We start from the raw sequence: 27,630 nt of genomic DNA on the forward strand, positions 1-27,630 counted from the left end.
TAGGACCTTAGAAGACTTCAGATCAAATTATTTAAGGAATCACCTTCTGTTATAATTGAACTGAATAGTTAAGTCCTGCCAGGCCCCATCTAATATGAGACTTATCTGATGGGACTTCAGAAGTGGGCATCTTTAATTACTGCTCCCATTATTTTGGAATTCCTTCCTATGGAGTTCCTTTTTGTGCTGAGTTCCTTGGACCTGATTACTCCATATAGCACAGAAGAAAGATACACTGTGAGTGAGGGTTGGAATTTTGCAGGCACATCATTTTGAATAGTTGCTGCTTATCATTTGGAGGGCAATTTTGTCCATATTATAGATTGTTTTATTTTTTAAGGAGTTGCCTTTTATTTTATGCTGATCTTGTTAGCCTTCCCCCCATTAATGAATGCAGCAGTGGGAGACTTGTCAACCCTTCAGAATAGACCAGACTAAGAAACCAAAGCCATGCATACTAATTTATTTATTTGTATGCCGCCTTCATTATTTTTATAAATAGCTCAAGATGGCGAACATATCCAGCATATCTTCCTCCTCCTATTTTCCCCACAACAAAAACTCTGTGAAGTAGGTTGGGCTGAGAGAAAGTGACTGGGCCAAAACCACTCAGCTGGCTTTCATGGCTAAGACGGGACTTGAATTCCTTTTATTATAAGATTATAGAAATAGAATCTTGCAAGTCTGGATGCACTTCCCCTCTCTCTCTCCTTTTATCTTATGAGCACCTTGTCTGAGACCTTTCTTCAGGTTACAGTTCTTCCCTGGACTCAAAATTTCGTTTATCTGACCGTTGTCTTAGTTGCATCTCTTCTTCTATCCTCATAGTTATTCCTTCTATTCATTACATCAACAAAGAATTAAAATTATGTAAATGGCTAAATATTGCAGTATTGATCACTCATACCATTCATATTTTTATGGACGTGGAACTGTATCCTTTGATAGAACAGCTTCCCTCTGAGATGAGAAGCACCATATGTACAGTATGTATGTATTTATTAATTGGATTTTTATCCCACCTTTATTACTTTAAAAGTAACTCAAAGCAGCGAGCAGTTGAGCTCCTCCACATGCTTACTGGACCCGTGCCCTTCCTGGCTGGCATATGCAGCTCGAGAGGGGACACGAGGCTGGTTCCTGGCGGTCATCTCCGCTTCTCTGAGTGAGGGTCACTTCCCCACCGCCTTGAAGGAGGCGGTGGTGAGACCTCTCCTCAAGAAGCCCACCTTGGACCCATCCTCATTGAATAACTTTCGTCCAGTCTCCAATCTTCGCTTCCTTGCGAAGGTTGTTGAGAGCGTGGTGGCGCACCAACTCCCTCAGATCCTGGATGAAGCGGTTTATCTAGACCCGTACCAATCGGGCTTCAGGCCGGGCTACAGCACGGAGACGGCATTGGTCGCTCTGATAAATGATCTCTGGAGAGCCCGGGACAGGGGCCATTCCTCTGTCCTAGTCTTATTAGACCTCTCGGCGGCTTTCGATACCATCGACCATGGTATCTTGCTGCGACGCCTCAGGGGACTGGGAGTGGGAGGCACGGTTCTGCGTTGGTTCTCCTCCTTTCTCCAGGGTCGCTCGCAGTCGGTGTTGGCAGGGGGACAGAGGTCGACCCCGAGGCCTCTCTCTTGCGGAGTCCCTCAGGGGTCGGTCCTCTCGCCTCTCCTGTTCAACATCTACATGAAACCGCTGGGCGAGATCATTCGCAGCTTTGGAGTAGGGTACCATCAGTATGCTGATGACACCCAGCTTTTCATCTCAACTCCAAACAACATCAGTGATGCCCTCGACGTGATGTCCCGCTGCCTGAAAGCGGTCCGGGAATGGATGGGGAGGAACAGGCTTCAACTGAACCCGGACAAGACTGAATGGCTGTACGTACCGGCAAGCCAGGATACTCAGAACATCCCATCCCTTAACATCGGGGACAGGTTACTACCCCCTGTTGATAGGGCCCGCAACCTGGGTGTCCTCCTTGACTCGCAGCTCTCCCTGGAAGATCACATAGGAGCTGTGACCAAGGGGGCCTTCTCCCGGGTTCGACTAGTTCGCCAATTACGGCCTTATCTGGACCTGGATGCCTTACGTACAGTCACCCATGCTCTTGTGACCTCTCGCCTAGACTACTGTAACGCTCTCTACTTGGGGCTGCCCTTGAGATCCACTCGGAAGCTTCAACTGGTGCAAAGTGCAGCGGCACGGACACTCTTGGGAGCCTCCCGATACTCCCATATCACACCTCTCCTCCGTGCGCTGCACTGGCTTCCAGTTGCCTTCCGTGTGAAGTTCAAGGTGCTAACAATGACATACAAAGCCCTACATGGCATGGGTCCGGACTACCTACGGGAGCACCTTCTGCCAATGTCAGCACCCCACCGTCCTGTGCGCTCCCACAGAGAGGGCCTCCTCAGGGTGCCACCGCTCAAGGAATGTCGGCTGGTGGCCCCCAGGGGGAGGGCATTCTCAGTGGGTGCGCCAGCCCTCTGGAACAGCTTGCCAACCGAAATCCGGATGGCCCCTGACCTCCGCACCTTCCGGCGCGAATTAAAAACTTACCTGTTCCAGCAGTCCGGCCTGGCCTGATAGCTCTAATTGGGGTCCCAGTTTGTATTTTGCTATTGTTTGTTTTTCACTATTGTTCATTCTGTATGCCTACCCTATTCTGTACACCGCCCCGAGTCCCTCGGGAGAAGGGCGGTTTATAAAAACAAATAAATAAATAAATAAATAAATAATAAATACCTAGTACACCTTCCTCCTCCTATTTTCTCCACAACAATAACCATGTTAGGTTGGTTAGGCTGAGAAAGAGTAACTGGCCTGAAATCACCCAGCTAGCTTTCATGCGTAAAGCAGGACTGTTACACCAAGCTGGCTGTCATATGCCACCTCATCATAAAAAAGCTTTAGATAATGGTGCTATGATTTAAATTATATTTTTCATCACATTTATTTTCCACATTGTCTGCCTGAAGTCTCTTAGTCCTTTTTTTATTTTTTAAGAAACTGATGTGCTTAAATAAATGACTAAAAGTTTAACCCATAGTTTCTGACTGCCAGTGTGAATCAGTCAAATAAAAGTTATTTTCCTAAGCTCAAATTAATTGATCTCATATGGGAAGAGATTAATACTGGAAAAAATCATAGTTCAAAGTAGATTCTAAAAAAATATATATGCTGCAGTGAATCATCATTCTGAACAATAAAGTTCATTTTCTAATCTAATCCCTGGAAAAAGTGCATTAGTTTAGAAGACAAAGGGAGCTCAGGAAGCAGAAAGAAAACAAATATCTCATTTCTCGATGTTTGTTTTTTGTTTTGCTACATGCTGTTAAAAGGCTCAGGTCTGAGATTGACTGTCGATCCTAAATCTGAATGCTAGGGAAAAGAAAAGCAAGAAGAATTGGCTATAGCAAGCTGTGAACATTATTCTTTGGTTAGTTTGTTTTCTTTTTCTTTTAATGCATACATGAATGAATATAATTTGGCATTTGTGTTTGTTTTAAAAAGAAGAGATATTGCTATATAAGTATGACATTAGAGAGAAGGCTTTTAGCAGCGCTTCTAACTTTCTATGTGATGCTGTCATCAGCATGTCTAGAGGTTGGCGGTTAAGGGGAGGAATGGAACAAATCTTGACAAGACCAAGGAATTCTGGATATTTGCAACAGTGGCCTTTCCCCCAGTTCTATCTTTAGCCTTACATGGGGTTGCACTTCTCACCTGGAGATTTGCAGCTCTTGGTCAAAGAGTAGGTGGCAGCTGTAGCCAAGAGGGCCTTGACACACATTCATGTTGTGCATCTGTTGCGCTCTTTCCTGGATTGGTAGACCCTTTGGATACAGGTTTTCCTCACAGCCATTCATTCAGTGACCATTCAAAGTTTACAACGCCACTGGAAAAAAAAGTGACTTATGATCAGTTTTCACACTTAACAACCATTGCAGCATCTCCATGGTCACCTGGTCAAAATTCAGGCACTTAGCAACTGACATGTATCTGTGAAAATTGCATTGTCTTGGAGTCCCGTGATCACCATTTGTAACCTTCCCAGCTGGCTTCCAAGAAGCAAAGTCAGTCTAGGAACCCAGATTTGCTAACTATATGATTTACTAAACAACTGCAGTGTTGTTAGATAACACTAGCATATGATTGTGTTTTAGCTGTCTAGGCAAGAATTCTCTTATGTGTCAGCATTTCTGCCTATCAATATTTAGTACAGGTAGTCCTTGACTTATGACAGGTCACTTAGCAACTGTTTGAAGTTACGATGGACCACATTAGGAGTACCTGCGACCCAGGTTCAAAGTTACTACAGTTTATTTATTTATTTATTTATTTAATTTCTATACCGCCCTTCTCCTGAAGGACTCAGGGCGGTGTACAGGGCAATAAAATGCAATAAAAATACAATATACAAAAGTTAAGATAAGAATTAAATAGAATAGCCCAATTGCAGTAAAAGTTAATTAAAATTACAATTAAAATACCCCAAGCCCATCAGACCAGGCCGGCTTGTTCAAATAGGTGAGTTTTCAGGTCACGGCGGAAGGAGTGAAGGTCAGGAGCCATCCGGAGCTCAACTGGTAAATGGTTCCAAAGGTCTGGCACGCCCACAGAGAACGCCTTCCCCCTGGGGGCCGCCAGCCGACACTCTCTGACCGACGGCACCCTGAGGAGGCCCTCTCTGTGGGAGCGCACTGGACGAAGGGAAGTTGACGCTGGCAGCAGGTGCTCCCGTAAGTAATCCGGACCCATGCCATTTAGGGCGTTTGGCAACTGACCCTCATTTATGGCTGTTTGCAGCATCCTAAGGTCTCACAACTGCATTTTACAACAGTTGTGCTGAAAACCAGCATTTCCAGTTTTCGGCAAAACTGGCCATAGTGAATCATTAGTTTGCTTAATGATGACAGTGTTCACTTAACGACCTCAGTGTTTGCTTAAGGACTGCAGCAGTCACTTAATGACTGTAGTAGTCGCTTAACAACACTGCAAAAAAGGTTGCAAAAATAGGTTGGCAATGTGGGTGGCCTGATTTACAACCAGCTCGACTTATGACTGTGATGAGTTCCATTATCATCATAATTCGAGGATTCCCTGTATAGGAATATACTAAACCAGTGTAGTCAATTTGGAGAACTTAATGGGAATGAGGTAAGTCAGGTTCTCTATGCTTTTTCTAAATTAGATTCTAGATAGTATACAATGCATAATCATTTGTCAGTATGTATTCATGATAATTGACCCATAAATTATATACTATATGTTCCAATATACAGCAGTATGTTGAGTAAAATCAATTTTAAGATGTCTTGTGTTCTGTGTGAAATTCACCTGTTGGGATTACTGATGTTTAGCAACTAATATGTCATTTGTGAAAGATTCAGATATCCAGCCACATCATGTTTTGGTGTGGTTAAGTTTATTCACAAACAAGTATTATTTTATTTGAGTTTTTAAACATTTTTCTTCCCCTAAATTTGGTGGTTCAAAATCCTTTTTCTTTCCCAAAGTGCTCTGGACTTTCTGTATTTTTCCCCAGTTTATTTAGTTTCTGACATGATAGTTGATATTTTATTCTAAAGAGGTAAATACAGCATCTTAGTGTGTCCTTCCCCACAAAGTTAACTTGGTTTTGTATATTAACCATGATTTAGAGGCCATTTAAGAGGTATGAAGTTTGCTTTTTTCTGTCAGTGTCTTTTTATGGTATTGTAACCATTTTATGTACAACTAGCACTCTCTGTGCTTCTGTCTCACAGTGCATGCATAAATAGGCTCCTTATTTCTTGGTATTGTTTGTTTGCTTTAATTGAGACTGTGAAAATCATATATGTGCAGTATTTTTTCTGAATAAGCATGTGTGTTCATATCTCGTCACGTGATTGTTATTTCCTCTACTCAGACCGCTGCTTATAAACACAACACTGTTAACCTTGGCATGCTGCGCTCTGGAGGTTTGTCAGCAATGCATGCGGGCAGAAGCATGACATTAAACTTGCAGACTAAATCTAAATTTGAAAACCAAATGCATCAAGAGCTACCTCTACCGAAAGTAAGTATGAGATAGCTTGCATACATCAAAGTCACATAATAAATACTCTTCCATACCCCTATTCCTCTTTAGCTCATTTCTATTATTCATGCTTGTGTCCCAAAAGCGATCCAAAAAGTGAAGTTAAACCTAAATGTGACTTCTCTGCTTCTCCAAGTAATTTGGCTCACCACATCTCAGTCATGTTGCTTTCTGCTCTTCTCTTGCAGACTGATGTACAGAACTCCATATGTTAGCCAGAAAGATTCTAAGAGTTATGTTTCATGTTGTCAATGTTTAGAGATGTCAGGGGCATTAGTATGATTCAGCTGCCTAACGTTACTATCAAAAGTTCATCACAAATTCTTTTAATTTAAGACAGCATTCCAGGAATCAAAATCTACAGATACTACATTGTGTGCCCTGATTAAGATTAGCTTATAATTTTAACTCAAGAGAAATGTCAGATGTATGTCCTGCTCATATCTTTTACTGTATTTGTGTGTTCCTTTATGTAAACTGTTGTAGAGTTAGCTATATGTTGTATCAAACCCCATGTGTATTTAAAAATCTATCCCACAACATTTTACAGAAAGTTCTCAATGAAGTTCAAATTCATCCATTCAGTTTCTTGGCCAGAAGGAAATAGGCTTCTTTAGTGATTGTGTAAGTGGTATATTCCAAACTGTATTATAAGATTCAACATATTTTTAACTTGATCAAGTGCACAAAAATTGGCAAAAAGATGGTTCTGAATAGAGGATATGAATTATTAAATCCAAATTATATTTTTTGTACTTGCGTACTGACACAGAACACAAGTACATAAGTAATGGGACTTTTATCATGCTATCACAATGCACATTTTGACTCTTATCCACTTTGCAGATACTTATGATGTTGATTCCTCTCTTTGTGCTTTCTACAATCAGCAACATTAATAATGTCCTTTCTTTTTATTTCTTTTTTTTTAAAGAACCGCTCTGTTGTGAGCAGGTGTATGTTTTTTTCTTAGTGTATTAAAGGGTGTTGCACATTACTGAAACAAGTTAGTAGGTCTTGGCATTGAAATAACTATTAATACTTTGATTTTCCCCAGTGATATATACCGTATATACTTGAGTATAAGCCGACTCGAGTATAAGCCGAGACCCCCAATTTCACCCCCCAAAACTGGAAAAAGTTATTGACTCGAGTATAAGCCGATCCGCCGTTCTGCAAGCCTGAATACACAGGAATACCCTGTGTGGCCGCGGCTCGTCGGCAGGTCTCCGTTCCTCCTGCCGACCTTTGGGGAGGTTTGGGCGCCTCCCCAAACCTCCCCAAACATCGGCAGGTCTCCGTTCCTCCTGCCGACCTTTGGGGAGGTTTGGGCGCCTCCCCAAACCTCCCCAAACCTCGGCAGGTCTCCGTTCCTCCTGCCGACCTTTGGGGAGGTTTGGGCGCCTCCCCAAACCTCCCCAAACCTCGGCAAGTCTCCGTTCCTCCTGCCGACCTTTGGGGAGGTTTGGGCGCCTCCCCAAACCTCGGCAGGTCTCCGTTCCTCCGCGCAGACCTGCCGACCTTTGGGGAGGTTTGGGCGCCTCCCCAAACGTCCCCAAACCTCGGCAGGTCTCCGTTCCTGTTTGGGGAGGTTTGGGCGCCTCCCCAAACCTCCCCAAACCTCGGCAGGTCTCCGTTCCTCCGCGCAGACCTGCCGACGTTTGGGGAGGTTTGGGCGCCTCCCCAAACCTCCCCAAACCTCGGCAGGTCTCCGTTCCTGTTTGGGGAGGTTTGGGCGCCTCCCCAAACCTCCCCAAACCTCGGCAGGTCTCCGTTCCTCCGCGCAGACCTGCCGACCTTTGGGGAGGTTTGGGCGCCTCCCCAAACGTCCCCAAACCTCGGCAGGTCTCCGTTCCTGTTTGGGGAGGTTTGGGCGCCTCCCCAAACCTCCCCAAACCTCGGCAGGTCTCCGTTCCTCCGCGCAGACCTGCCGACCTTTGGGGAGGTTTGGGCGCCTCCCCAAACGTCCCCAAACCTCGGCAGGTCTCCGTTCCTGTTTGGGGAGGTTTGGGCGCCTCCCCAAACCTCCCCAAACCTCGGCAGGTCTCCGTTCCTCCGCGCAGACCTGCCGACCTTTGGGGAGGTTTGGGCGCCTCCCCAAACGTCCCCAAACCTCGGCAGGTCTCCGTTCCTGTTTGGGGAGGTTTGGGCGCCTCCCCAAACCTCCCCAAACCTCGGCAGGTCTCCGTTCCTCCGCGCAGACCTGCCGACCTTTGGGGAGGTTTGGGCGCCTCCCCAAACGTCCCCAAACCTCGGCAGGTCTCCGTTCCTGTTTGGGGAGGTTTGGGCGCCTCCCCAAACCTCCCCAAACGTCGGCAGGTCTGCGCGGAGGAACGGAGACCTGCCGAGGTTTGGGGAGGTTTGGGGAGGCGCCCAAACCTCCCCAAACAGGAACGGAGACCTGCCGAGGTTTGGGGAGGTTTGGGGAGGCGCCCAAACCTCCCCAAAGGTCGGCAGGTCTGCGCGGAGGAACGGAGACCTGCCGAGGTTTGGGGAGGTTTGGGGAGGCGCCCAAACCTCCCCAAACAGGAACGGAGACCTGCCGAGGTTTGGGGACGTTTGGGGAGGCGCCCAAACCTCCCCAAAGGTCGGCAGGTCTGCGCGGAGGAACGGAGACCTGCCGAGGTTTGGGGAGGTTTGGGGAGGCGCCCAAACCTCCCCAAACAGGAACGGAGACCTGCCGAGGTTTGGGGACGTTTGGGGAGGCGCCCAAACCTCCCCAAAGGTCGGCAGGTCTGCGCGGAGGAACGGAGACCTGCCGAGGTTTGGGGAGGTTTGGGGAGGCGCCCAAACCTCCCCAAACAGGAACGGAGACCTGCCGAGGTTTGGGGACGTTTGGGGAGGCGCCCAAACCTCCCCAAAGGTCGGCAGGAAGAACGGAGACCTGCCGAGGTTTGGGGAGGTTTGGGGAGGCGCCCAAACCTCCCCAAAGGTCGGCAGGAAGAACGGAGACCTGCCGAGGTTTGGGGAGGTTTGGGGAGGCGCCCAAACCTCTCCGTTCCTCCGCGCAGACCTGCCGACGTTTGGGGAGGTTTGGGGAGGCGCCCAAACCTCCCCAAAGGTCGGCAGGAAGAACGGAGACCTGCCGAGGTTTGGGGAGGTTTGGGGAGGCGCCCAAACCTCCCCAAAGGTCGGCAGGTCTGCGCGGAGGAACGGAGACCTGCCGAGGTTTGGGGACGTTTGGGGAGGCGCCCAAACCTCCCCAAACAGGAACGGAGACCTGCCGAGGTTTGGGGACGTTTGGGGAGGCGCCCAAACCTCCCCAAAGGTCGGCAGGTCTGCGCGGAGGAACGGAGACCTGCCGAGGTTTGGGGAGGTTTGGGGAGGCGCCCAAACCTCCCCAAACAGGAACGGAGACCTGCCGAGGTTTGGGGACGTTTGGGGAGGCGCCCAAACCTCCCCAAAGGTCGGCAGGTCTGCGCGGAGGAACGGAGACCTGCCGAGGTTTGGGGAGGTTTGGGGAGGCGCCCAAACCTCCCCAAACAGGAACGGAGACCTGCCGAGGTTTGGGGAGGTTTGGGGAGGCGCCCAAACCTCCCCAAAGGTCGGCAGGTCTGCGCGGAGGAACGGAGACCTGCCGAGGTTTGGGGAGGTTTGGGGAGGCGCCCAAACCTCCCCAAACAGGAACGGAGACCTGCCGAGGTTTGGGGACGTTTGGGGAGGCGCCCAAACCTCCCCAAAGGTCGGCAGGTCTGCGCGGAGGAACGGAGACCTGCCGAGGTTTGGGGAGGTTTGGGGAGGCGCCCAAACCTCCCCAAACAGGAACGGAGACCTGCCGAGGTTTGGGGACGTTTGGGGAGGCGCCCAAACCTCCCCAAAGGTCGGCAGGTCTGCGCGGAGGAACGGAGACCTGCCGAGGTTTGGGGAGGCGCCCAAACCTCCCCAAACAGGAACGGAGACCTGCCGAGGTTTGGGGAGGCGCCCAAACCTCCCCAAAGGTCGGCAGGTCTGCGCGGAGGAACGGAGACCTGCCGAGGTTTGGGGAGGTTTGGGGAGGCGCCCAAACCTCCCCAAACAGGAACGGAGACCTGCCGAGGTTTGGGGACGTTTGGGGAGGCGCCCAAACCTCCCCAAAGGTCGGCAGGTCTGCGCGGAGGAACGGAGACCTGCCGAGGTTTGGGGAGGTTTGGGGAGGCGCCCAAACCTCCCCAAACAGGAACGGAGACCTGCCGAGGTTTGGGGAGGCGCCCAAACCTCCCCAAAGGTCGGCAGGAGGAACGGAGACCTGCCGAGGTTTGGGGAGGCGCCCAAACCTCCCCAAAGGTCGGCAGGAGGAACGGAGACCTGGGGAGGTTTGGGGAGGCGCCCAAACCTCCCCAAAGGTCGGCAGGAGGAACGGAGACCTGCCGAGGTTTGGGGAGGCGCCCAAACCTCCCCAAAGGTCGGCAGGAGGAACGGAGACCTGGGGAGGTTTGGGGAGGCGCCCAAACCTCCCCAAAGGTCGGCAGGAGGAACGGAGACCTGCCGAGGTTTGGGGAGGCGCCCAAACCTCCCCAAAGGTCGGCAGGAGGAACGGAGACCTGCCGAGGTTTGGGGAGGCGCCCAAACCTCCCCAAAGGTCGGCAGGAGGAACGGAGACCTGCCGAGGTTTGGGGAGGCGCCCAAACCTCCCCAAAGGTCGGCAGGAGGAACGGAGACCTGCCGAGGTTTGGGGAGGTTTGGGGAGGCGCCCAAACCTCCCCAAAGGTCGGCAGGAGGAACGGAGACCTGCCGACGTTTGGGGAGGTTTGGGGAGGCGCCCAAACCTCCCCAAACGTCGGCAGGTCTGCGCGGAGGAACGGAGACCTGCCGAGGTTTGGGGAGGCGCCCAAACCTCCCCAAACGTCGGCAAGTCTCCGTTCCTCCGCGCCCTGCCTGCCTGCTTCTTTCCGCTGCGGAAAGAAGCAGGCAGGCAAGGCGCGGAGTTTGGGGAGGTGCGCGCGCACCTCCCCAAACCTCCCCAAACTTCGGCAGGTCTCGGACGGCGGTGGCTTGGGAGAGGTGCGGGCGATCCCGGAAGCACCAAAGCCTCGGCCGCGCACAAGTCCTCGGTAAGTTTTTTTTGTTGACTGGAGTATAAGCCGAAGTGGAATTTTTCAGCCCAAAAAGTGGGCTGAAAAATTCGGCTTATACTCAAGTATATACGGTATCTTCTTTTTTATCATTGAGTTGATTTTGCATTTCTACATATGAACTGGAAATTGGAATAACTAATGAATTGTTCCTTAAATTGAACTGTTTTGTGATATTTTCATGTAATATGATTCTGGCATCTTAATATGATTCTCTTCTATTAATGGAAAATAATAATCAAATTTTAACCTAAGACCATGGCGTGTAGGAATACAGTGTAAATAGAAGAATACTTATATCCCATGCAAGCTCTTGTTTACCCACTTAAAATGAAATTGTATTCCTATAAATACAGTCATTGGATTCATGCCAGACTGTGTTGCTTAAGGTTTGTTCCTAAACATACAGTGAAATGTTCTAGAGCACGGGTGTCAAACTTGCCACATGTGAAATGTTCTAGAGCACGGGTGTCAAACTTGCCACATCACGTGACGTGTCACGAAATATAGCCACTTTTTTTGCATTGGCAGAGCTGGGGTGGGTGCGGCCTCCGTATGATGCAACGGCCCACAGGCTGGCAGTTTGACACCCCTGTTCTAAGGTAAAAGCATAGGATTTCCTTTGGATTAGAAATTTACTAGATTCTTTTTCAGGATTTGACTTTAAACACATTTATGATTCATTGTCTCCCACCTTTAAAGTATAAAACGTGCATATTTATTTGCCTCAGCCAAGTAAGGCTGATAATGCCAAGAATATTTATAATTAAAGAAAGGAAATGAGTGTGTTGTTAAAAAGCATTTGATTGCTTCTTTGCAAGCAATCAAACTATGTATAAGATGTTTTGGTAATACTATGAGGAGTTTAAGCTAATCATTAATTTCAGTCGTCTGTTGCTCTTCCTGTGAATAGGACATTCCTTGATTAAAAGGTTCACTTAATAAAATGGTGATCAAGTCTCCATGTAAAACTCTCTAATGAAGATTCATTCATTCATTAAAGATTCATTAAAGTTGGGGGAAAGGGCCGTACTAGGCATTCAGAAAAAATGTTACAAAATGGGCATATAGTTTCTTAATTAAATGTTTTACAAAGAATGCCTGAGATATTTTCTTTTCTGATATGTCAAATTCTGCTGGAAAATTTTTTGACTCTGGTAAAGTTTATTCATTTTTTATGATGTTTTCAATTAGGAGTATATGATTATTCTTCCTACGATTGTTTTATCATTCTTATCTTTATCTTTTCATATAGACAAATGCAGTAAAAGAACCTGTATTTTAGACTCCAAATGCTTTTATTCTCTGGCCATTAGGAGCCATTATACCATATTGCAGTAACAGTATTAAGATCCTGCAAGATCTTGCTGCATCTAAAATTAGTAACACAATCTTTAAATATAGAAATTATTCACCTACCATAATGGATGTCGTATAATCTCTTTTTTAAATTTTTCTTCTACTTGAACCAGCCCTTTCTTTTTTATAACATACTATGGCACCACATGGATTATATTGTTCTAGTAGTTCTTGGCTTACAACAGTTTGTTTAGTGACCAAAGTTACACAGGCACTGAAAAAAGTGACCAATGACCATTTTTCACAGTTACGACTTTTGCAGCATCCCCAGGGTCACCTGATCAAAATTTAGATACTTGTCAACTGGTTCATATTTATGGCCGTTGTTGTGTCCCAAGGTCACGTAATAACCTTTTGCAACCTTCTGAAAGCAAAGTCAATGGGGAAGCCAGATTCATTTAACAACCAGGTTGCTAAATTGTTGAACCCCGTGGGCCCGACACTCCGTGGGGGGGACAACCACACGTGTCGGCCCTGTGTCTGCCGCTCACCTAGCCTCAGGTGCTCTGGGTCCTGCTCCTGGGTCGTCGTCTCGCCTGTCTGTCCTCCGTGCTGCTGCAGGCTCTTCCTACACATGGACGGGGCTTGACAGTAAGTCAGCGTTCCTTTAATTCCTTTTCTTCTGCTGTGTACCTCTACCTGACCTATCGTTTGGGCTTGGGCATGGCAGAGGGAACGCAGGGGGCTGCCCCAGTGGCTGATGGGGAAGAGCCGGCTGGTGCTGCAGCACCTCTTGAGGTGGTGGGACTGGAAGAGACCCAACCGGTGGTGAGGCCCAAGGTTCGGGACCCTCTGGTGGCCACCGTGGATGAATCCCAAGAGGCAGGAGACCAGGCCCATGGAGGGGAATGGTGGTTTAGTCCTGCTCTGGGCCGCATGGACCTCAGCCAGGGACAGACAACATGGCCAAGAGGTCCACTGATGGAATGGAGGGAGCGGCGTCTGACGGACGATGACAGGGAAGAATGGAGTTACTCCACAGCGCCGGGCAGCCAGACGATGGACATACTCCGGGACAGGTTTGGGGAGTTTGGCTGTCAGGAGCCCCCGCCATGGCCGGCTGCAGAGCCTGAACATGATGCAGGATGATGGTCACATTCTGGAATCCAGTCCGTGTGATCAGGACAGTCCCATTTCCGGCTGGCCAGTCCAAGGCTCCGGGGTCTACCCAGCCAGAGTGCATCCCAAGGGAAGGGTTCTGTAGTGCAACCCCCGGCAGCAACAGCACAGGGCGATCCGGATGCCTGGATGACGACGGACGGAGGCCCCACCCGGCAGACAGCAAGACCAGCTGGTGCCTTGGGTTGGCAGGCAGCCGGTCCCCAGCGATATGGGACCAATATGAGAGGGCCAAGCCCACAGATGGGGCCTTGGGGGACGGGTGTGGTTTGGGCCCCACCACCACTGCCGGTGACATATGACGGGCACCCCGACCGCTTGGCAATGTTCCTGGGCCACGCCATAAGCCATTTGGATAGGTATGCCCCAGCTTACCCATCTCAATGGGCGATGGTGGTGGCAGTAACAGCGGGCTTGCAGAGTGAGGCCACAGCCTGGGCTGCTGACTTGTACAGTGACCATGCCAGAGAGCTGGGGGACATTGGCCTCTTTTTGGAGGCGCTGCGAGCCCTGTTTGAGGATGTCTCCCGGGTTCAACGAGCCGAAGCCGAGGTGTTGGGTCTTCGACAGCATGGCAGACCTGCAGTGGAATACGTCCGTGAGTTCTGCCGGGTAGCCAGTAAACTACGCTTATGGCCGGAGCGTCTACTAGTGCATCATTTCAGGGCAGGGCTTGACGGGGCTCTTCACAGGGCATGTGTCGTCCATGGCTTTCCGAACAGGCTGCAGGAGTGGTTCTGGGTGGCTGTTGAGTTGGACGTGGGACTACAGGAATTCTGGGGAAGGACAGAGGGCGCGCCTGGAAGCCATAGAGCCATCGAAAAGGCAAGGAAGGGGGAACACAAACCCTCGGCTGTGATAACAAAGCCTCCCATTCTGGTGCCTCGACCAACGATCTGGTGTTTCCGGTGCAACCAGCTGGGACACCGGGTGGTGGAGTGTCTGGTCCCAGCACCCCGAGTGGTCCCAACCAACCTCCCAACACGTGGTGCTATGCTCAGGAGGGCCGTGGAGCGCTCGCGAGCCGCACACCAGCTGTTGGGCAAAGCGCCTAGGAAGACACCCTCAACGGGGATGGAGATACTGACAGCTGTCGGACCTGTGCTCTACGGCAATGCTGAAGAGCAGGAGTAGGATCCCATGGTGAGTGCACCGGTGTGTCCCTTTGCGATCCCGGTGGTGTTAGTGAGTCCACAGACAGGGCGGAAGAGGGAGTACCGGGCGTTAATTGACTCGGGAAGCACCTGTTGTCTTATCAGCCAGGCAGTGGTTTCTGAGGTGGGTGTTAAGTTAGAGCAGTTGGACACCCCACTTAGGTTGCAGCAGGTGGACGGGTCCCTTCTGGGGAGGGCGCCCGTGACCCATGTGACAGAACCCATCCGACTGGAGATGGGTGAGCATTGGGAGACCTTGCGTTTCATTGTGGTGCCCTCCATGACCGAGGCGGTGATCCTAGGGCTCACCTGGCTGAACAAATGGGGGCCGATGATTTGGTGGGAGGGGGGTTACCATCATCTCCGCCTTGGGATGGGACCCCAGCCCCCGAGTCACACCCTTGCAGGGCCAGAGGGGATGGTTGGGGAGGAGAAAGCCTGTGTAGCAGGAGCCCAGGCAGGAGTTACAGGTGCCACGGGTATACTCCGACTTGGCCGACGTCTTCAACGAGCAAGAGTGCGACGTCCTGCCACCTCACCGACCCATGGACTGTGCCATCGAACTGGAACCAGGGGTTAAACTGCCCAAGCCCCGTATGTATACCATGACGCCATGGGAGATGCAGGAACTAAGATGATACATCAATAAGAACTTAGAAAGGGGTTTTATCCAACCGGCTCGATCCAGGATAGGGGCACCCATCCTGTTTAAAGAGAAGAAGGGTGGAACCTTCCATTTATGTGCCAATTTCTGGGGCGTCAACGGGGTGTGTGTGGAACACCTGTACCCTCTTCCCCTGATGAGGACCTGCTAGCCCATTTGGCTAAGGGACGGATCTTTACAAAACTGGATTTGAGGGAGGCGTATTACAGGGTGAGAATCAAGGCCGGTGATGAATGGAAAACGGCCTTTAACTGTCCGCTCGGCAGTTACCAATTTAGGGTAATGCCGTTCGGATTGCAGGGGGCTCCTGTGCTGTTCATGCAGCTGATCAACCAGGTATTGCATGAACACCTGTACCGCGGAGTCCTAGTTTATTTGGGCGATATACTCATTTACTCTAACACCATGGAGGAACATGTCGTCCTAGTCAGCCAGGTGCTGAAAAAACTGCTGGAGGCTCGGCTGTATGTGAAACTCCCAAAATGTGAGTTCCACAAGTCCCAGTTGGACTACTTGGGGTACAGGATATCTGCGGCTGGGGTGGAGATGGACCCCAAGAAGGTTGAAGCTGTTCAACAATGGCAGGCACCATGGACCCGTCGCCAGCTGCAAAGCTTCCTAGGGTTTGCCAACTTTTACCGGCAATTCATCCCGTCCTTTGCTTCGATCGCCCTGCCACTTACAGATCTGTTGAGCACGCAGCAGTCAGCAGTGAAGCCGCGCCCCGGGCAGAAGCTGGCGTGGTCCATGGCGTGTCAGCAGGCCTTTGAGTCACTAAAAGCCCTGTTTGCCAGGGAACCCGTTTTGCTGCACCCAGATCCCGACTTGCCGTTTGTTGTTCAGACAGACGCGACGTTGCGGTGGGGGCCTTCAACGTAACAACAACGGGTCCCTCCAACCTTGTGCGTATGCCTCCAAGAAGTTGACTACCACCGAGCAAGCCTGGGTGATCTGGGAGAAAGAGGCCTTTGCCATTCGCTGGGCTCTGGAGACATGGCGACATCTCCTGGAGGGGGCAAACCACCCATTTGAAGTATGGACTGACCATAAGAACCTGGAGGCCTTACAGATGCCTTGACGGCTATCGCCCAAACATGTTCGATGGGCCCAGTACTTCTGCAGTTTGCAGTCCACCCTGAAATACATCCTGGGGGGAAGAAATTTCTTGGCAGACACGCTGTCGTGTCTACCACAATATGACAGCAAGAGGGAGGAGGTGGTACAGGCACTCATGCCCCCATGCAGTCTGGAGGTGGCTGGGGATGCGGCCTGTATAGCAACAGACGACCTGCTCCACGACCTGAAGGAAGCACTCAAAAGGGACAACTAGTTGCAAGACCATCCACACGTTCTGATGACAAGGGATGGGCTGGGCTGGCCTGGCATGGGGATAGGATGCATGTGCCCCTGACGCTGAGACAAAAACTGTTGTATCAGTGTTACAACATCAGGCACACAGGGCACTTTGGGTTCCTGAAGACTTTGCATCTGGCACACTAGCAATTCTGGTGGCCGCATATGAAGCGTGAAATCGAGGACTATGTACGGGGTTGTCACGTCTGTGCAACCACAAAACCCCATGCAGGAAAACCATTAGGGGTCCTTCAGCCAGTGGCTAACCTCACCAGGCCCTGGCAGGATATAGCGATGGACTTCATTGTTGAATTGCCGGAGAGCCGTGGCTACGTCATTTGGACAGTCATCGACCTGTTTTCCAAGCAGGCACATTTTGTGCCATGCAAGGGATTGCCGTCAGCCTGACGGTTGGCCTGGATGTTTATCACCCACGTCTACCGCTTGCATGGAATGCCCCGTTGTATCATCTCGGACCGAGGAGTGCAGTTTACAGCTCGGTTCTGGAGGGAGTTTGTCCACTTCATAGGTTCCTCCCAGGGTCTTAGTTTGGCGTACCATCCTTGCACCAACGGAGCAGCGGAGCGGGCAAACGCCATGGTGGAGCGATACTTACGGTGCTACGTGACTTATCAACAATCAAATTGGGTGGACCTGTTAGCATTTGCCGAAGTGGCGCATAACAACACGGTCCATAGTAGCACAGGGTTCTCCCCTTTCAGGGTGGTGTCAGGTCATGACTTCGTTCCCATCCCTGAGTATGACCAGGGAAAGCCTCTCCCTTATCAACCTAGGGAATGGATGGAACAACTGGGGGAGGTGTGGGGAGCGGTGAAGAAGGCATTGGAGAGAGCCACAGTGATGAACAAAGAGCAGACAGAGAGGAAACGGAGACCCTTCGAACCCCCCAAGGTGGGGGACCTAGTATACCTGTCCACCAAATATTTACAGCTCCAGGCACCATGTAAGAAACTTGGTCCCAGGTTCCTAGGGCCTTTCCGGGTGATACAAGTAATCAACCCTGTGACAGTGCGGCTCCGGCTACTGACGTTCCTGGGTAAGATTCACCCGGTTTTCCACAGCAGCCTGCTGAAGCCTGCCTAAGTGACACCTCGTGGGTTGGGGGAAGGGGCCCCTGGACCTGTTCATGGTGACCACTTTGAGGTACAGGAAGTCCTCGACTCAAGGGTGAGGAGGGGGAGAGTACAGTACCTACTCTTGTGGAAGGGTTACCTTATGATGGAAGCCTCATGGGTGGCTGAGGTGGACGTCCATGCGCCCCGTCTGGTCCATGCATTCCACCACAAGTATCCGGGGAAGCTGGGTGGGAGACGGGCAGAGCCCTCGGGTCGGGTGGATGGTTGCTCAGCTGTCACCCCTTGTCTTCCAGGTGGAGCCTTGGTAGGGGGAGCTGCCTGTCAAGCCCTGTGGGCTCGACACTCCGTGGGGGGGGACAACCACACGTGTCAGCCCTGTGTCTGCCACTCACCTAGCCTCAGGTGCTCTGGGTCCTGCTCCTGGGTCGTCGTCTCGCCGGTCTGTCCTCTGTGCTGCTGTAGACTCTTCCGATTCCCTTCTCCCGGCAGCCGGTCACCATCCGGCCCCGGTGGCCGCGCCTGCGCAGACGGGCCTTCCGGCTGGGCCTGCCAACGCTCAGCTGGCTTCTTTGACCTCCACCGCTTGCCAGCTGGTAGCCGTGCCTGTGCAGTTGGGGTCTCCAGTCGGATGTGCCGATTCCCAGCCGGACCCATCATTTTCGACCACTTGCCAGCCGGTGCCGGGCATGCTGTTAGCCGCGGTTCCACAAAAGGACCCTCCAGCCGAACTGACGGTGACTGGGTTCTTGGTTGCCAGTGGGCTGCTTTCTAGGTCCCTGGCTGACACGGCTATATCGCGGGACCCTCCTGGTCGGGTTGCTGCTGGGCGACTGTTAGGTGGTGAGGCCCAGGGCACTTTGGGACTCGGGGGGGCTTCCTCAGGGTGTGGGGTGTCCGGTGTGGTCGGCTATGGTGGGAGTGGGTGTTTGAGAATAAGGGTGTGGGTTACCTGGGGTGCTTACCTTGTCGGGAATGGCATGCTGGAGAGGGAGGGTGGACAAACAACACGCGTGGACACGCAAACGGAACTAAAGGGAAGGGGTGAAGTATATAGACGTATGGACGGATGTTGGCTTGTGAAAGGGGGCGGAGTTTCTGTGCCTGTTGGCTATATATGTGCGTTGGACGCGTATTGCTGCCAATGCTGACTTTGTCTCTGTTTGAAGCTGAATAAAAGCGTTCTTTGAGTTGTCACCTGTTCCTGCTGGTTGTTGTGAGTATCTTCCTACATGCGGATGGGGCTTGACAAATTATCAACTGCAGTGATTCACTTAACAACTGAGGCAAGAAAGTTCATAAAAAGGGGTAAAGCTCACTTAACAACAGAAATTTTGGGCTCAATTGTGGACATAAGTTGAGGACTACCTATACAATCCTCATCCATCCATCCACCACCAATATCACTGATATAGCGACACTGGGCAGCTTAAAAATAATTATAGTTCCATTCTAACATTAAATTATAGGCAAGAAAAACCAAATGCCCAGGTACAGTATAGGTGGTACCTTGCTCAATGGTAGTAACTGTGACAGGGATCTTGGAGTCCTAGTGGACAATCACTTAAATAGGAGCCAGTAGTGTGCTGCAGCTGCCAAAAAAGCCAACACAATGCTCAGCTGCATTAACAGAGGGATAGAATCAACATCACGTGAAGTGTTAATACCACTTTATAACGCCTTGGTAAGGCCACACTGGGAATACTGCATCCAGTTTTGGTCCCCATGATATAAAAAAGATGTTGAGACTCTAGAAAGAGTACAGAGAAGAGCAATAAAGATGATTAGGGGACTGGAGGCTAAAACATATAAGGAACGGTTGCTGGAATTGGGTATGTCTAGTTTAACAAAGAGAAGGACGAGGGGTGACATGATATCAGTGTTACAATATCTCAGGGGTTGCCACAAAGCAGAGGGACTCAAGCTGTTCTCCAAAGCGCCCGAAGGCAGGACAAGAAGCAACAGATGGAAACTAATCAAGGAGAGAAGCAACCTAGAACTAAGGAGAAACTTCCTGACAGTTAGAACAATTAATCAGTGGAACAACCTGCCTCCAGAAGTATTTAAGAAGAGACTGGACAACCATTTGTCTGAAATGTTATAGGGTTTCCTGCCTGAGCAGGGATTTGGACTAGAAGACATCATCATCATCATCATCATCATCATCATCAATATTATTATTATTATTATTATTATTATTATTATTATTATTATTATTATTATTATTATTATTATTATTATTATTTTGAATGGGAGAAACAATGTGATCATTTTCCCCCCATTTGGTAGTATGAATGCCTTTTATAAAGTATTTAGAAATAGAAACCAAGCCTCCTATCTTAACCATATTTAAACAGTGGAAATAAGCTGATATTGCAACCTTCTACATATTCTTTGAAGTCTATTAAGGTCTTTGTCCAATCTTTTTCAGCAACCTATAAAAGTATATTCTTTTTAATATATGTAAGTATGTGTGTATATATCGGTATATATGTGTTTGCATAATTAGTAAACTGCAAGATATGTATTGTGTCTATACAGTTATAAAGTAACTGTTAGTAAATAAAAAAGAGGTATTTGTATTATTCTAAATAATATATCAATATTTTAAAAATAGACTCCATCACAACAAAGCAGCATTTTAGACAATGGACAGGAAGATATTTCTACTGGCAGCCAATGGAATCCATATCCCCTTGGAAGGCGAGATGTACCACCAGAAACTGTTGCTAAAAAGGTAACATATATCACAAGCACTGAATGCTGAAATAATGTAAATATACAAAACTAAATCTGATACTTGCCAATGTTCTCAAAGTTATGAACGAGAATCTAGGAACTGACCATAGTTTTATGGGGGGGGGGTTATACTGCACATTTTTCAGTTGGATTTAAACATGGTTAAATATTATATTGTCACTTATATTAATTCCATCTTGGCCATGGTTTGAAACTAGAATTCAAACATGATGAATGAGTTCAAATTAAAGTTTTTAGCATTAATCTAATCCTGATACAATAGGCACACTAAGCTGAATCTGTAGAATACCACAAAACAATACGATAGCCAACTTAGGTGGCTTGAAGAGTACACTGGATAAATTGTTAAGGAGATATCTGTCAAGGACCGGTCATGTTACCTCCACATTAGGAATAGTATGTCTCCAAATAGAAGTTGCAAGGCAACAGTGATAGGAGAAAGGTAAGTGTTCATTTTCTGCTTTCAAGGAGTGACTTTGACAAAAAGATGCTGGAGGATGATGTGTCTTGTGTAATCTAATACATATTCCTGTGTACTGATGTGAAATGGGAAAGTACATTTAAAGAAAGAGATTTGGAAAGAAAGCTGACAATTTGTTTCATCCCTTTCTAATTTCATAATCAATCATAAGCATTACTTGTATTTACATTTTTATTTATGCTGTTGATTAATGTATTAGTCCCATGGCATAATTTATTTAACATACAGTATTCGACAATAATTTGAAATGTGTTGTCAATTAAAGAGGGCATGTTTGCACATAGAGGTTGGTAAGAAAATACTGGCATTATAAATAAGATCAGTAGAAACAATAGAAGGTATTGTTTCCATCAGACTATTTCACTTTGTTTTTCTGGGGAAAAAGAATTTTATATCATTTATCCAGTAAATTCTATCAGGATAATTAAAGTAAGAGAAAGTTTTGCAAAACAAATTATTAAACAGATGAGAAAATGAATTTAAATTATTTACCTATCATTATCAGTTGAGAGTTTTTGAGCATGAAACATTAGCAGAGCTTATCTCTTCTCATTGCATTTGACCCAGACTAACCTATTTTTGCTTTACCAGCTAAAGATTTCAAATGTATAATCATCTGACTTCAAAATCTTTTTAAAAGGTTAAACGTAGAATGCACACTAAAAACAAATTAAAATTCCTAGTAATTCAACTGATCTTCCAGAATTTACATTGTACATATATGAGGCTTCAAATTTTAAAATCAGAATTTCATAATAAAAATTTTATATAGTATGAATTATCTTTATAAAATCCTGGTTTCCAGACTTGCAGCACCATATATGAGTATTGCATGACATAATTCACCAAAAGTAAAACGATCCTAATTCTATTGATCTGTGTGATATAAAAGGCAGTCCTTGTTTACCAACTGCTTGTTCAATGTCTGCTCAAAGTTAGAATGTCCCCAAGTAGTAGGTTAATGATTACTCTTTGAATTTGTAGCCATTGCATCTATCACAATTCGGGCTCTTGGCAACTGGTGCATGTTTACAATGGTCACATTTACAATAGTCACAGCATCCCACAGTCATGTGATCGCCATTTATGGCCCTTACAGCCATTAATAGGGAAGCTGGCAGGAAATTGCAAGTCACAATCACATGACCTCACACTAACATTTACATGGGACACCGGTAAAAATGTCACTTTTCTTGGGGAAAAAATAAGTAAAAACAGCAGTGCTTCCGTTTTATTCACTGCTCACTTAGTTTCAAGTGTAGTTGAAAATTTTTTAAATGAATAAATGCATGACACTATTTTTAATTATAGCTACTTGCAACTAGAGTTAACCCTTGAGCTTTGGAGAGACTAAGATAATGTTGGTGTTACTATAAAAGTTTATGTATTGCTTTTTGTGATTGTATCCATTACTGGTCTAATGGATTGATATTATACACAGCCAGGTAGCCATATTCAGACTCTGATGGGATCACAAAGTCTACAGCATCGTAGTCGAGAGCAGCCATACGAGGGCAACATGAACAAAGTAACAATCCAGCAGTATCAGCCACCGTTGCCAATACAGGTCCCTTCTCAGAGCTCTCGGGCACCACAAGCAGGAAGGTGTGTCATCCAAACAAAAGGGCAGAGGAGTATGGATGGTTATCCAGAACAGGTGAGCATGTCGCAGAATGTCATGTGGGTAAAAGTTGTTAAAAGAATTTGAGGGAAGGTCAACGTGATACCATATCACACTGCAGTGGTTTCACACCAAGTGTCTGGTTGAGGAAGTAATCTTTGTCAAGCTTGCTTTAACAAGAAACTTATAATTGGGTTGTAAATGTGGCCTTTTTTTTTCAGCTTGTGAGCATAGAAGCAAAAAAAATTATATCTAGTTCCATGTGTGCATCAATACTGAATCAATCAGATTTCTAATTTTAAGAAATACAAGGTTAGCACTGTACACACTGTGCAAGCACAGTTTCTTATTGGAATGTGTAAACATCAGAAATCTAGAATATTTTTTGCAATTCTGGTAGGGTTTTGCATATTCTGAAGTAAATGCTCCAAACCAGGACACCTTCTAGTTCAGAAGATTATTATTTTATTATAATTATTTTATTATAATTATAATTTTATTAATTTATTATGGGCACTGTTTAATTACTTTTTAATAATTTTTAATTTTTGTAACTTGTTTTTATGTATTGCCCTGTTAACCGCCCTGAGTCCTTCGGGAGAAGGGCGGTATATAAATTAAATTAATAAATAAATAAATAATTTTTTTTCTGGAAATGACTGAACCTCAAAAGAGAAAAACCCAGGAACAGGTTTTGAAATGCTTCATTAGGGAAAGGAATGTTTCAGAGTTTTAAGAATGCTGAGTTTTGCAGTTCCTTTGCTCCTAATGGCTAAGATTTTGGGATTTCTGTACATTGTACCTATTTCTAGCTTTCATTAAAGAAATAAGGTTAATGAAATATATACATAGCAATGCGAAGTATTACTCTGGGAATAATATTTTCTGAAATGATGAATAAAAGTCACCAAAATCAGTCTTAATAAAATAACAGTAATTACAGCACAGTAAGTGGAGCGCTTATATTTATTATCGACATCATACAAGAATACAGTCATAATTCTGTGTCTTTTATATATAGTTTTGTGTAAGGATAGAGAAGAATCCAGGACTTGGATTTAGTATCAGTGGAGGAATAAGCGGCCAAGGAAATCCATTCAAACCTTCTGATAAGGTAATATATTGCATTTTCACAAATGTAAGAGTTTTAAATCTTTAATAGGACATTTTGAATTTGAAACATACAACCCCTGGGTGAAGTAATTAACTGCAATTTCTTTATGGTTAATCTGTTTTTAATAATTTCACATCTTTTCTTCCCAAATGTGCTTGGTTCTTTAGCTATTGTCTTTTATTCAATTAGGCATTTAAAATCTTGTTGAAAGGGGTATTGCATGCATGCATACATACATACATAATGTTTATTTGATGCATTTATAACATTGTATTAAGACAAGTGCTTGCATTTATCCACTAGTAGAATTTAAACAAATAGGAAATTCCATATCTTAATGTACATTCTACAGCAATGAGACAGTAGTGTGATAGACATTTCAATATGTATTTCCAGTTCCCATGAAACCTAGGAAACATTTTTGTAGCAAATAAGATTTTGGTTTATAAGAAAGATTTGGTCTGTTCTTTGCTAACATTGTACATGTCAAGTGCAGGAAAATCAGGAAGTCCAGGCAATTCAAATGAATATAAAGTTTTATTGCAAGCTGACGCTTTCTACAAGAATGTGAACTACTAACGATCAGAGCAAATTGGCTATAGTCAGTGGAATTCAAGGTGGGCTGGACTTAGATCTCCTGTGGGTGCAAAGGGACTCGAGCGGGATGATGCATTTTGACCCCTGGCTCAACCTAGTCATCTCGTACAGTACATTCAATAGATACTGTCCAAAATTTTGTTTCTTCCACATGTTAATTCAAGAATACAATTTAATATTTTAAAAAAATATTTGCAGATACTATTTTGTTTTATAGCAAAAGATACTATGCAGGATAATACAGTACCAGATGATATTATATAAATCTATAAGTTGCATTTTGTGAGAGACTGAGTAAGAGGTCTCAACACAGAAAACATACCTTTGTATGAGAGTTTCAGAGGTTGTGACTTCCAATCCAATAAAATGGTAGGCTAACATGTACACTGAACAACAGCTCTAAAGCTTATGGAGAACTTACAAATCAGCAAAAATATTGCTTACCATCATTGGAATAATCATTTTTAGTATTACGAAAGTCACTGATTTAATCTATGCAGAAATCTTTAGTGAGTTCTCAGTTGTCTAATCTCTTTTGCTTTTGACTTGTAGGGTATCTTTGTTACTAGGGTTCAGCCTGATGGACCAGCATCTAACCTGCTTCAGCCTGGTGATAAGATTATTCAGGTAAATGAGAACTGTTACTTAATGAAAGCATGGTTTCACTGCAGATATCCTTGCTCATCTGCATGCCGTCATATTCCACTTTTCTCTGCCTGCCCAAAATAAGTTTCAAATGGTCTGAGACTGAGATTCCAGTGCTAAGATGCTGGCAATCTGCACAGAATTGCTACTCTCACAAATAGACATGGATTTGTTGTTCGCTAAGTGTGAAGAAGAAAGAGAAAGCAGCTTGTCTGAAGGAGATAGTATGTTCTGAATAGTAAAAGTCAATATTAACATGATGTTTGCCCAATATTGACCTAGGGCAGGGGTAGGCAACCTCGGCTCTTTTATGACTCATGGACTTCAACTCCCAGAATTCCTGAGTCAGCTGATTCAGGAATTTTGGGAGTTGAAGTCCATGAGTCATAAAAGACCTGAGGCTGCCTACCCGTGACCTAGGGCCTGTATTATTTACTTATAGAACTTGGTATTTTATTCCTGAATGTGAAGCTGGCTGAAGAGACACCTACGTATAACTTTTTTTTTAAAAAAGAGGTCTCAAAAAAAATCCCTTTTGTGTGTGCGTGTGTGTGTGTATTAGCTGACTGTCCAGTAATAGAACCAAATATTTTTTAGGAAAGGATTTGATTTACCCTGTAAGGCATAATAATGAGAATTGTAGTAATTTTTATTTATCAGCTTATGTTATAAATATTTATGCTAGTACAGGGATAAATCCATTTTATTGTACGCAAAATACAATTGCCTTCAACTTCTGTTACAGTAGTTTACCATTCTAAACAAAGGAAGAATTTTTGATTATGTTTTCCCTTGGTAAAGCTTTTTGCCTACTTATTTTTTACTGTTGTTCTTCAGTATCACAGAACTGAAAGGTTTGAATAAGTAATTTTTATAAAATAAAAAAAACCTTGTTCAGTTATCTGATTGAGTCTATTCCTCATGAAACTGTAGAAGTCCACCCTGCACTCAAGATCTTCTCTGTTGTAATAACAATTTCATAAGACATTTAAGTGCACACTCAACCTGTGATTTTATACTTATACAGCCCTGTGTCAGCTCCTTAAAGGTTTGCACTATAAACGAATACCACTACCATGCAAACGTTAGGGCACAATTTTATTCATTGTTTAGGGCATAGTGCCATTCTGTATTTATATCAGAAAAGAGCTTAACATTTCTTAATCTGATTGGATCATTGACTCATAAAACTTGCTAAAAATTATTATGCATTTTGCAGTAAATAAGCAACTAATTAAAAACATTTCCAAATCAGGATTCTGGTATCTTCCACCTTTTATAAATTTTCAACTAATAAATGTGAAAGAATTGTCTTTTTTTATATTGAGCTGGATAGATGTTAGACATGCTTGCTAAATTAATGTGCTTTTATTTAAGCCAATTAGTCATTATTTCCAAAGCATGCATGTTTAAGCTTAACTACCAAATAAATCAATAAGATTTATTTCCAAGTCAGCATACTAACAGCACAGTAATGATACTGTTGTATTTAACAGTACTTGCTCAAGTAATGTAGGCTACATTCAGACTGTAAAATATTCAAATTTGTAGTGAATTCTTTAGGTTTATGTGGCTTATGATGATCATCAACTGCAACTTTGATGAATTGGAACAAGAAGCACTAATCATTTTATTGAAGATGTTGATAGACAAGCAGATTTCTGTAGGATAGGTTTGGGATCCATTCTGTCAAGGTGTTTCACAGAAAGTATACTTAATCTAAGTAACTGATCTTATATCTACATATTGATGGTTATTGGTATGGAACTGGTTCACTTTTATATGTGGCATGTCTCTTTGTCAGTGGAAACATATTTTAAGGGAATAACAAAACTAAGCTTCTGTTGCACTTGCTTTTTAAACATGCTTATCATATATCATATATCCTACATACCTACACTCATCCCCTTTTTTATTATTCAAATGCAATCACTCTTTGAATACTTCTTTTCCTTCTCTTTGTGTCATTCATTCTCTTTCCCAGTTATTAGAGCAGTGTCCTACGTTGGCATCTACAGAGAAAAGTAAATACATAAATCAATTTTAATAAATATGAGATACGAATTCATAATAAAAAATAAACTATGAAAACTTCAAAAATTATTTTCTACATTTGTCTAAGTTATTTTAATATTACCAGCATTGTCATACATGTTAGGCTTAGGTAAAGAGGTGATTTTATGAAACTTGGCATTTTGTGAACTTGGCCCCTTGATTACTACTAGAGCGGATCTAGAATACAGCAGTAGATATGTTGGTAAGTATACATATGTAAGCGTATAAGTAGAAGAGGCCAGAATTTATAGGCAAAGGGAAAATTAAGGGGTTGCAGGAAGAGAAAGAAGTCGGTAGCTTAGGTTTTTCTGCTCTGCTATTTTTTTCCTTGTGTTAGACTATGGAATTCATTGCATTCTTTATATATTTAGTTTAATCCAAACTAAAGATAGATACAATTTTAGTTGTAAAATGGGGATGTGAAGGCCAGATGGATCAAAACTTTGCAAGAAGAAGTTACTGTTTGTTTGTGGTTGGTCTA

General features: G+C 45.7%; 1 protein-coding gene across 4 annotated transcripts in view; it reads left to right on the forward strand.

Annotated features, from left to right (window-relative positions):
• LRRC7 (leucine rich repeat containing 7) overlaps positions 1 to 27,630 on the forward strand; it is a gene marked incomplete at both ends in the record, with an annotated part of 146,970 nt that overhangs the window by 108,472 nt on the left and 10,868 nt on the right. For 2 of the 4 annotated variants that reach the window (XM_081324649.1, XM_081324651.1), the window contains 5 exons: positions 5,912 to 6,061; positions 20,494 to 20,613; positions 22,559 to 22,774; positions 23,760 to 23,852; positions 25,002 to 25,076. In XM_081324649.1, coding sequence (XP_081180775.1) covers positions 5,912 to 6,061; positions 20,494 to 20,613; positions 22,559 to 22,774; positions 23,760 to 23,852; positions 25,002 to 25,076 — 654 coding nt within the window. The remainder of the gene's footprint in view (positions 1 to 5,911; positions 6,062 to 20,493; positions 20,614 to 22,558; positions 22,775 to 23,759; positions 23,853 to 25,001; positions 25,077 to 27,630) is intronic. The other 2 variants (XM_081324650.1, XM_081324652.1) reach the window with 2 other exon arrangements.

This window comes from Vipera berus (genome assembly GCF_964194415.1).
Source record: "Vipera berus genome assembly, chromosome: 3".
NCBI classification, from domain to species: Eukaryota; Metazoa; Chordata; class Lepidosauria; order Squamata; family Viperidae; genus Vipera; species Vipera berus.